A 12,160-nucleotide genomic window follows, 5' to 3' on the forward strand; every position below is an offset into this window, starting at 1 on the left:
GAGAAATGTTCCAGTTGTTAAAAGGATACCTGTCATTGATTTGTACATGATCTCAATAGCTTTTAGAGATCTCAACTAGTGATGAGCGAATCTGTCCCATTTTGATTTGACATAAAATTTGTGAAACGGCAAAAAAATTCACGAAACGGCAACAAATTTGTGAAACGCATTTATCGAGCAATTTTTTTTGTCGCCCACTTTTTGACGTGACCGCGCCTTTTTCTGATGCGATCACACCCTTTTTTTATGCGACAGCGCCCGCTTTGATGCGCCCGCTCCAAAATTGATGCAACATTGCCTAATTTGACTCGCAACAAAAACAAAATTCCACTCGACAAATTTTTTCACCAATGGCGAAATGTGGAAATACGCTGCAAATCCATGCCTCAAACTCTAACATTTCTCATTTTTTTAATATTAAAATTCAAGTTAACTCGAGTCCACATTTACTAAAAAGTCTGCATAAGAAAAGTCACAGAAAAGTCACAAAGACCCTACATTTTTTGATTTTTTGCATGAAAAATTCAACTTTTTCGAAGTGTCACACAAAAAAACAGCGTCAAAAATCCAAAACCTCTAACGTTTCGAAACAATTTCAGGAGGGGGAAAGGACATCTGCCATTGACTTCTTCACAATCTCGGCAGGTTTTAGCTAGCTAATTGTTGGATTCTGATTTTTAGCCATTTGGTTGCATAGTAAATCATGAAAAAGTTGTGAAAAAAATCTGAGCTTTAGTAAATGGTCCTCTAAATGTATTTGTTCCTGTAATTCTTTCATGTTACTTAGAATGACTACAGTTTATTGATATAGTGCAGTGCTTATGTTCACGTTCTCATAGATCTCTCACTAAAAAATGGGGCTCATCTATACCAGGGGGCTCAGCAAATAACAAAATAAAAAATCATTTTAAAAAGAACAATGCCCTTTCCTAAATAAGGTCTAAAGTGGCTTATAACATGGAAACATAGCACAGTCATTAGCTCTGTTATTGACAGTCACTGCATATGATAACAGCTATTCTTTTGTTGCTGTAGAGATCCAATATCTATTGCCCCAAAGGAAGGGGTACGAGTGAGATTAAGTGCTGACAAGTTAACACTCTCCAATTTCCCCTCAGGTACAAAATATAGCAAGAGCGGAGAAAGTCACAGTTTTCGCTGCAAGGGTGATCAGTTTGTGCTCTTCAGAGGATTACAGCTACGGTCTGCAAAATGACCTAGCATCCGGCAAAGGAATCAGAAAACAGAGCAGAAACCATGTAATGATATGCACTTTAGGATTCTCTGACAGCAGAATCAATTGTACGACAGCAATATCACACTGGAAATGCAGCAAATCCGAAACAGAGAATAACTGGCATAAACAGATAAACAAATTAAAGGGATTCTGTCATGAGTTTTATGGTATACTTTTTATTCCAAAATAACACTGTTTACATAGCAAATAATTCACTCTACCATTTCAATTTTTATTCTTGAACCAACAAATTAATCATTTTTTTAGTTGTAATATTGGTGTGTAGGCACCATCTCATTGCATTGTGCCTGAGTCTGAGCTTTCAGAAGGAGCCAGCGCTACACACTAGAACTGCTTTTAGATAACCTATTGTTTCTCCAATTCCCATATAAGTGGAGGAGTCACAAACCAGACTTGGATTTCTTACTATTGAGTGCTATTCTGATATCTACTGGGAGCTGCTATCTTGCTCCCTTCCCATTGTTCTGCTGATTGGCTGCTGGGGTGGAAGGTGGGGGGGGGGGGTGATATCAGTCCAATTTGCAGTGCAGCAGTAAAGAGTGACTGGAGTTTATCAGAGCACAGGTCACATGGTTCTGGCACCCTGGGAAATGAAGAATATGGCTAGGCCCATGTGAAATTTCAAAATTAAATATAAAAAAATATGTTATTCTTTTGAAAAAATGGGTATAATGCAGGATTCTGCTGGAGAAGCTCTATTAACTGATATGTTTTCCCATGGCAGTATTCATAACAATAATTTGCAAAATCCTACTTTTTTGTTGTTGAAGTACATGGAGTAGGAGGCGTTTGGTCCTATTTGTCACTGTCTGACTCCAGAGACTGTGTTTGCATTATGCTATGTACCATAAAAAGCAGTTAGGTAGGTTTCACTTGGAAAAAAAGTTTCAATGTTACTAATGTACATAATACTTTGGTGCATGAGGATCTTAGTGGTAGTTTTATTTAGTCATAGAACCGCTATATTTCCTATGGGTGCCATGAGACATAAGGACACATGTCTGCAAGTGCAGTAAAGAGTTTCAAGTGTCATTGATATTTTTTTGCCATAATGCAGCGGTTTTCCCAAAATCCAGCGTCATTGTGCCTACTGCAATTGTCTGACAATATTGCAGCAAATGTGCACACGTTTTGTCACAAATTTATAACATTATATTTAGAGCTATCCTATGGTCAGGGGTGGCAGTAGCTGCAGAGTTCTCCTGCAATAGACACAGCAATGCTCTATTTCAACCAGAAGACCAGAAGGACTGAGTGGTGCTGAGTGCAACTATATGAAATGAACACAATATAATACAATTACCTTTAATGAAAGTGTTACGTGCCACTGACTGTGGAGAAATTGTGGAGACCACAATGTAGTTGTGGACGTGCATAAGTTCCATATGTGGTTATACTTCTCAATGAAAAGCTTCTAGATTGATTGTTTAGAACCCTATAGCCCAGTTTTCATAGCCAATTGCATTCCAACAGCCAAGTTGCACTGATCTATGTGCAGTAGTCCATCAATATTACTTAAGGTTAGTACATAAAGGAGACTGGAGGTGTAGAAAATTCTGTTATGTCTTCTAGGACAGGTCATATATTACTGTGAAAGGAATAAAGGAATTTTATTCTAGATGAGAACATAGTCTCTTTTCTGTAATAAATATAATAATATAATAAATATAATGTAATAAAGAGCACTTGTTTATAACACCAATCATAAAAATGATTGAAATAGACCTACAGACACATTCTTTTCAGCTGGCCTTTGTTTTTTATGGTTTTCAAATTATGTGCCTTTTACTCTACCATTTGCTGGCCTGAAACTTAAAATCTGACTGTTGTGGGGTTACAGTTGCCAGCAACCAAAAGAAAAACCAGATTGACTGTGAAGCTTGAGCTTTAGTCCCAGCAACCTTGTTAAAATTTTAAGGGACAATATTTTTCACTATTAACTCTGCCTTTCATGATGTTTGAATCGCTGCATGTCTCTGCACCCCTTTTGAAGAACAGAGCTGCAGCTAGCCCCATGAATACAACGCTGCCTGCGTTTAGCACCAAGTGATGTATTCATGACGGGTGGGCAGATAACACTTAAAAAAATGCACCAGGGTCTCATTATCCAGGAAAATGTATTGTTCTTTTTGTTTTCATGTTTAGTAACTGAGAGGATGTACTTTCAAATGCATAGAAGTGGAGAACCATCTTCAAAGTAGATTGCAATAATGCAAGCCTTAATGGAGCTCCTAGGAGGTGACAGAATGTTGCAAGTCAAAGTGAACAAACAATGATTAATAACATGAGGCAAGTTTGCAGCACCAGTCATTCCTTAGTTCTCTTGGGGAATGCAGAGATATTGAAGAGGTTGCTGGAGTAGCACATACAAACAAAGCAGAGCAGGGTTACTTACTGGCACACAATATACAATGATACTGTAGCTTATCGTTTATTAACAAGTGATCCATATCATAAACAAAACAATTGTGGGGTTATTGTCAGGGAAGAAGCCATATTGATAGGTGGCAAGAGGTGACTCATTTTCCCATTGAACACACGTTTTGGAAAACAACAGCTTTTGGTGTAGGTACATGGGTGTGTAAGAAATAGAGAGCATGTATGTGTACAGACAAAGAAAGATATCCAAATAGGGTTGTATTGTGCTAATGCTGGTAGAAGAGATTAGCAGCTTCATTTTCCACTTACCCCTACAAAATTCAATATACCATTATTTATCTTATCTGCCAGGTCTAAAATGTGCAGAGCAATGCAAAATATTTTTCAGCTCCAGGCCCTTATTGATCATTCAGATTGGCAACAGTAGCAGTGCTGATTTGTTTAAACCACTGATCACTGTCAGAACTGCATATCTGCACAACAGAAGCCAACACATCTTGGACTGCATTATATTAAGGCATCTGCATTAATTAAACACCAGTAGAGTACTTGTGGCACACTGATGTCCTTACTAGTAAATAATAAATTGGGTTTCTTTGATTTAATTGCATCCAGGAATTAGCAGCTCTCCTATTGTACAGCCATAAATCAGATTCCGTATAATTGCTGTTATTCTCAGTGTTCTATGTGCATACACCTCTTTTAACTTGAATCCACTAGCCAACTGCATGATGTTTCACCTTGCTATAACAGCATGAAACCACTGCAGAATATATCATATAATATTTTTTTAAATAAAATAGAGGTGCTGATTCATCTGTCTAATGCTTTCTGTCAAGTACCCCCCCCCAAAAAAAATTGTATCCCCTATTCTCAACCTCCTTTTTATTTTATTTGAACCCACGAGACAACTGAAGCCTGCCTGCCAGTCTAAATTTATAAAACTTGCTGTCTATGTGTCTTTCATAGCAAACTAATAACACATTTTTAGCTTGGTTGGAGGCATTTCCCCATATGTGTCGGCACCATTTCAAAAGATCAAAAGAAATCTCAATGAAATCCCAAAATAAAGAGTCAGGCCAAACTGCAAACTATATCAGATAATCAGATAAACCAGATTGAAGTTTTGCACATCATTAAGGAGGTTGACAAGAAGAAAGTTTTGAAACGCGCAGCTATGATGTAGTACCCTTGCTGATACAAGTATGGAATCCGTTATCCCAAAAACTTTAATTTATCCAGAAATTATCGGATGGCCATTTCACATAGGCTTAATTTTAATCAAATAATTCAAAATTTTAAAAATGATTTAATGATAAAATGATAATAATTAAACAGCACCTTGTTCTTGATCCCAACTAAGATATCATTAATCATTATTGAAGGCAAAACAGTCCCATTGGGTTTATTTAATAATTAAATTATTTTTTAGTAAGATATGGAGATTTAGGGGCACATTTATGGATGCTTGAGCCTTCAGGCTCGAGCATTTGTATCCCAAAACCACTCAGGAGTTCCCAAACTCTCACATGTTTTCTTCATCCAAATAGCCCAATTTGCATGAATCAGGTTTCTCTTTTCCCTGACTAAAAAATAAAATGCTTGGCACCTACAACCTGCTGAGCTTTTTATTTTTTGGTCGGGCAAAAGAAAACCCCAAATCGGGTTATTTGGATGAAGAAACCATGCAAGAGTTTGAGAACTCCCTCATGGTTTTCGGATATGAATGCTCAAACCTGAAAGATGAGCGTTCACAAATGTACCCCTTGACTTACAGAAAGACCCCTTTTCCAGAAAACCCCACCTAAGCATTGTGGATAATGTGTCCTATACAGTACCTGTATATTTTTTCCTGAGGTTGGCGTTAAATTGAAGGAAGAATAAAAGAAACCCTAACTACTATCTCACTTGGTTTTAAGAACTTATTGTATACTCACATACAAGATTGCTAATGTATTAAATATGATTTGGAAAGTCTACAGACCTACTGTATGCTTCAGAGCCTGCAGCAATGAGTTCAGCACCTGGTAATACAGTGTCGGCCCTTCAGGACTATATTAAGTAAAACATTTTAGAGACCGAAAAATGCTCTTCATACAAAAGTATAAAAGATAACATTTGTCAACCATTTTGTAAATGTTGATATTAGTGTGCCTAATATGGATATTCTCCTCTTTGCCCTGTCCCTATTAAAGGTTATGCTTTGGTGAAAGGTTCGGGGAGATAGCAGTATTTTCTGCAGTCATTTCCAGTGAAGGACTGATTAAAGCCGATAATTAATTCCCTCAATCTCCAGGATTGTGAGCCCAGGCCTGATAAGGGATAGCGCAATAGATAAGAGGCCTGATAATTCTTTCCTTCGTTTGTGCTGGTCTAATAAACCTGTCAGCTGGAACTATGCCAGCCAATAAAGCCATTTCATGAGAGTTATCAGCATGGGACACATTTTCATCTTGTCTTGACAGGCTGTAATGTTGCACAGCTGTCCTTGAGACTTTCAGTCTAGAGGCTTTTCTTACCACTAATAATAACCCCACACACAGTCAGTGTTTTGAATTTAGTCTATTAAAAACTGGGCTGTGGATTGAGTAGAATTACTCTAAAAAAGCTTTTTAGATCAAAATGTGCCACTTACCTCTGTACATGGGATGCAGCACTTAGTTTTCTTAACTATGTTCAATACTTTAGTTTTGCACAAAACTCTACTTTCTTTGCTATATGTTTTGTTTTATATAGTTTGACTTCTGTGTACTAAATGCAGCAAACATGATGGCTTGTGCTTTATCACATAAACTATATAATATTATAATAGTATATAATATTTATCACAAACACTTTTCAACCATTTTTAGCCATCTTCCTCACATGAGAAACCGGACCATGGTCTCCAAGGAGCTTAACTCACAGAGATCAGTGACCTGGTATAGAATAATCCACCATGACCCCAAGTACATCAGTACTAGAGCTTAGCTATATGTTGGGTTTGTTTTAACAAATTGCTGGTCAAATTGGGAACACCATAATAATACAGAGACTAAAGGTGGCCATACATGTTCATATTGTTAAAAATATATTAGTCATTTTCAACAACTGTTCAGATATCGTTCTTACGTTTAAATGTAAAGATCTAAAACTAACATTCAGATTAAAATTGTGGGATAAAGTACTAAAAATAACAAATGGGAGGATGTCGTAAACATAAATTAATTCAACAATCATACAAAAGTGAAGTCCCAGAAATGCATTGTAAGTCACCCAAGGATATTGTCAGATACAATACATGCATAAATTTTATCATTATCTGACCTAAATTGTCTAACCTGCCCGAACAACTAAATGACTGATCACCATGCAAAAGCATATAGTAGTTTAGAATTTTGGCATCATGGCGGACGCAAGCAGGCAACTCTCTTGACGCAATTACGCTGCACCTACAGCAACTTGTGTTCAAATCACCAAAATGGACACAACTGTGTGTGTGTGCTTCATTGCAAATCAGGTGCAAATGCACCTTCCATCTTTTCTCGCGTTTGCTGGTGTCATTTTAATTGTTTGGTGTGCGAATGACTAGTGATGGGCAAAATAAAAAATAATAATTTGCCAGGCATGGATTGGTGAAATGCCCCATTTCACCATTGGCGGATTGTTTCGCAGAATGGGCGACAAAATTCTCTATGGAAAAATTCGTAGAACGTCAAAAAATTGCTGACAGCTGCAAAAAATTGTAGCCTGAGTAAAAAATATTACATGTTTAAAATCTTTTCAGAGATTCACAAATTTTTCGCCGAAGCGAAACGGGACAGATCCACTCATCAATACAAGTGACATATGCTCCCTATTTTTTCCATGCTTAGGGAACCCTGGAGCTGCCACTTGATTCAGAGGTGGCTGTAACTCCAGGATTCAATAGGCGCAGTGGCACTGAATTTGGAATAAAAGGCAGGAAGAACTGTGTGGCTCTGAGCATAAATATATGGAGGAGCAAGAAGAGCATTTTGATACAAGCACATTTAATGAAAGTTGTGTTACGCACAGCTAGTTGCCCACTGCTCTTGTGGACATAAATGAGCTCTAATGTATTTTAAATAATCATAGGATAAAATGAAAAAACAGCAGCACTCCGGAAATGTTGTAGAAAAAAGTGACTTTACTCAAGTGCACACAGCAACGTTTCGGGCATAAACCAGCCCTTTATCAAGCCTAGTCAAACAAATACAATCAAGTGTTATATACCCACAGGAAAGGGAGGGACCATCACTCCAGCCCTCCATTTAACCCTTTGTGTTCAATATACAAATTTTCAATATATAGATTGCACATATCAAATTTCAAAATTGTAAAAAACATATTAAACAGCACATATATATGCCATAATAATACTTCCATAATATGCTCTAGTGTATCAAGTGCATCAAAATGTAATAGTGATAAATATACTGCTAACGTATAGGAACAATAAATGTCTTACTTTAATGTATTTCATTAAAAATAATTGCTTTTTCCTTATTTCTTTTTCTTTTTGGCTCCGATGCCAAACTCAGGGGACAAATCACCCCTGAATTGTTAGGAATCTGGAGCTTCCACATCTCTGAATCTTACTGTCCTATAACAAAAACAGTAATAAACAAATTTTTAGATAAAAACCAAAAACAAAAACAAAACACAATATTTGTTAAAAACACAGTATTTGTTAAAAACAAGCACTCGTAATCACTTACTTATATAAATAACATAGGGGTATATTCCCTGTTAAGACCACCTGGTGACAAAGTACCCAATATATTTATCCAGCGCATTTCTAGTTTCTTCAGCATCCACTGTCTATTACCTCCCCTCCTGAGAGGACCAACAGCATCAATAACCTGATATCTAAGTTGTGAAATAGAGTGCTTCATCTCATGAAAGTGTGCTGGTATAGGAAGATGCTGTAAATTGCAACGTATATTAGACTTATGCTGTTTAATCCTATCCTTGACCTTCTGAGTTGTCTCCCCCACATATGCAAGGCCACAGGGACACTTAATCAAATAGACCACATAAGTGGAGTTACATGTGAAATAATTCTTAATTGAAATATTTTTACCTGTATGTGGGTGTGTAAAAAATTCCCCCTTAGTGATGTTATTGCACTGTGCACATGATAAGCATGGAAATGTCCCCATTTTGGGGGTACCAAAGAATCTCTGACTATATTTCTTTTCTGAACCTATGTCAGCTTTGACCAAAAGATCTTTTAAATTTTTATTCCGCTTATAGGCCATCAAAGGTGGTGTAGAAAATTCTGTGACAGTAGGAATACCCATCTGTAACACCTGCCAGTGTCTCCTAAGAATCCTCCCCACTTGTTCACTTGCTACAGAGAATTGGCTGACAAATGCCAACCGTTTCTCTTTCTCTTTAATCTTTCTCTGTGATGGGGTTCTAAGCTGCTCAGTTGTCTCCTCCCGAATTTTTTCCAAACCTTCCTGTAATTTCTTTTTTGGATAACCCCTTGCCTGAAAACGCTCCGACATTTCCTCCAATCTTTTTTCACACTGTGTCCTGTTAGAAACAATCCTCTTAACTCTTTTAAATTGTGTAACAGGCAAAGACTCAAGCAAGGACCTTGAGTGAAAACTTGTATTATGTAACAGATTGTTTCTATCTGTATGTTTCTGATACAAATCTGTTTCTATGTGTGAACCTGTTTTCCGAATAATGACATCAAGGAAATTTACAGTGTGTGTATCATAAATTAAGGTAAATTTAAGAGTGGGGATTACAGAATTAAGATACTGATGAAACTCAACCAATGTCCCTGGAGGTCCCTCCCAGAACAGAATGACATCGTCAATATAGCGATAGTAAAGGGGGCAAAACTGTTGAAATAGTGCATTAGTATACACAGAAGATTTCTCAAAATCTGCCATATACAAATTGGCATACGTAGGAGCAACATTACTCCCCATTGCCGTTCCCTGTAATTGTTTGTAAAAATTGTCACCAAACATAAAATAACTGTCATAAAGCACAATCTGTAGCAAATCCAAAAGAAAAGATTTTTCTCCATCAGTATAATCAGTAACCTCCTGTAACCAATTGTTAACTGCTGTTAACCCCGCCACATGTGCTATGGAGGTATACAAACTAGTAACATCCAAACTGGCTAGCAGCGTTTGATCCGTAACTTTACAGCTGCTTAGAATCTCTAGCAATTGATTAGTATCCTTTAAAAAAGACTTTGTACTGTGAACAATTGGTTGTAAAACCTTGTCCAAATAAATCGACAAGGGAGAGAATACAGAATCAGTATTAGCCACTATTGGTCGTCCCGGTGGGTAATTTAAATTCTTATGGATCTTAGGGATAGTATAAAAAACTGGTGTAATTGGGTCAATTTTAATCAAGAATTTCTGCGTTTCCCCATCAATGATCCCATCCCTGTATGCTGACCCCACAGTCACCCTTATTTTATTCTGAATGGTCACTAGGGGGTCATTGGATAACATACAGTACACATTTTCATCAGCCAACTGTGTTTTAATTTCATTGATATAATAACCCTTATCCAATATAACAAGGGCTCCCCCTTTATCTGCAGGTTTAACAATCACCTGTTTGTATGATAATATATCCGACAAATGTCTCTTTTCATTTTTGGTTAAGTTGTGTCTGGTATTCAAAAGGGGTTTTAACTTCAACCGTGACTTAAGTTCCCTTATATCAGACTTAACTAATTTAACATATGTCTCTACAATTGGATCTGATGTAGGGGGAATAAAATTACTTTTATTTCGTAAACCCACCTTCTTAAGGGTTAATTGTAAATTACTTTCATTACATGCCCCTTTTTCCAATTCCTTAAAAGTAGGTTGTGAAAAAAAGGATTTCAATCTCAAATTACGAAAAAACCGTTCCAAATCTATGTCCAATTGAAAAGTATCACAGCCCCTTACAGGACTAAATGAAAGCCCTTTGCTTAATAAACACATTTCTTCTGATGTAAAGGTATGAGATGAAATATTGATTACCAACGTTTTTTGAAAGTCCGTGCTCTGCGTTGTGGCTGCTGTCTGCGGTCCTTCCGCCCTCCGGTGTCTCCTACCACCCCTCCTTGTCCTTGTGGGGATCGAGATGGACCTGCCCCTAAAAAAGAAGAAGATGAGGAAGCCTCTGATGTCGAGCCCCCAAAGCTGCTACTCGCAGGGGACAGTTGCCTTGCCGAAAGCACGTCTCTTTCCCTCTCCCTGCGGTTCAGGCTGTGGGTCCGCCACTCCCCGCGTCTCTCTGTACCTGCTGGAGACCACGTGGGACGTGTGGAACGCATGGAGCGCAAGTCCTGCTGTGGGCCCTCTCGCCTAGGACCCCTAGGTGTCCAGGTTGTGCCTGACTCGCGCTGCCACCTGTAGATGCGTCCAGTGTTGTAATCAGCCTCATCTCTATGGAATTTCAAACGCTTCCGTTCCTCTATGGACTGACGATGTTTAGACAGGCTCTCCTCCATATGTCTCAGCTGTTCCTGATAAACCTCTGTATTAGTTTGCTGTTTCAACTCACACTCAATCGTTTGAAGGCGTTGTTTTGTCTCCATAACTTCTCTCTGTAAGTACTCAATATTCAATAGAATTATATCAAACGAACATTTATTTACTATTTGTTCATATTTCTTTGCAAACTCTAAATTGTCATTAAATATAGTGGGGCGCAGACTGACACGCAGACCTCTTGGAATACGTTTTGCCCGATAATATTCAGTCAGAGTAATCGCATGTAATTCAAGTCCAATTAACTTGCGCCTCTCTTTCTCATAATCCTTAATCACATCTTGATTAGATATAGAAGTTAAAAATGTACTATTACCTTTACTTGATTCAATAATCCTGGCGGCCTCAACCTCGCTATATGCGAAAGTAAGTGCATGTTGTTCCAAAGATGCAGATTGAGACATTTGAAAATCCATAGGAGCACCACAGGCTATAATTATCAACAAATTGATTAAGGTGTGCTACACAATGGACAAACCAGCTAATTGTAGCCCCAGGTGCAAGCTGAACCCTCAGCCAGGGTAAAACAATATCCAGGATAAAATGAAAAAACAGCAGCACTCCGGAAATGTTGTAGAAAAAAGTGACTTTACTCAAGTGCACACAGCAACGTTTCGGGCATAAACCAGCCCTTTATCAAGCCTAGTCAAACAAATACAATCAAGTGTTATATACCCACAGGAAAGGGAGGGACCATCACTCCAGCCCTCCATTTAACCCTTTGTGTTCAATATACAAATTTTCAATATATAGATTGCACATATCAAATTTCAAAATTGTAAAAAACATATTAAACAGCACATATATATGCCATAATAATACTTCCATAATATGCTCTAGTGTATCAAGTGCATCAAAATGTAATAGTGATAAATATACTGCTAACGTATAGGAACAATAAATGTCTTACTTTAATGTATTTCATTAAAAATAATTGCTTTTTCCTTATTTCTTTTTCTTTTTGGCTCCGATGCCAAACTCAGGGGACAAATCACCCCTG

General features: G+C 37.6%; 1 protein-coding gene across 2 annotated transcripts; it reads right to left on the reverse strand.

The window, feature by feature from the left end:
- Positions 1-8,157: 8,157 nt before the first annotated feature.
- LOC116408814 lies at positions 8,158-11,667 on the reverse strand. 2 transcript variants are annotated; one of them, XM_031896782.1, is made up of 3 exons: positions 10,910-11,667; positions 10,652-10,762; positions 8,158-8,240 (listed from the first exon to the last, which is right to left on the reverse strand). In XM_031896782.1, the coding sequence occupies exons 1-3, from the start codon at positions 11,574-11,576 to the stop codon at positions 8,233-8,235; spliced, it is 786 nt and encodes a 261-aa protein (XP_031752642.1). In that variant the 5' UTR covers positions 11,577-11,667; the 3' UTR covers positions 8,158-8,232. The 2 variants fall into 2 exon arrangements, with proteins under 2 accessions (XP_031752642.1, XP_031752641.1); XM_031896781.1 differs by having other exon boundaries at positions 10,652-11,667.
- Between the last annotated feature and the right edge of the window lie 493 nt (positions 11,668-12,160).

The sequence above is a fragment of the Xenopus tropicalis genome, chromosome 2 (assembly GCF_000004195.4).
Source record: "Xenopus tropicalis strain Nigerian chromosome 2, UCB_Xtro_10.0, whole genome shotgun sequence".
Taxonomy (NCBI): Eukaryota; Metazoa; Chordata; class Amphibia; order Anura; family Pipidae; genus Xenopus; species Xenopus tropicalis.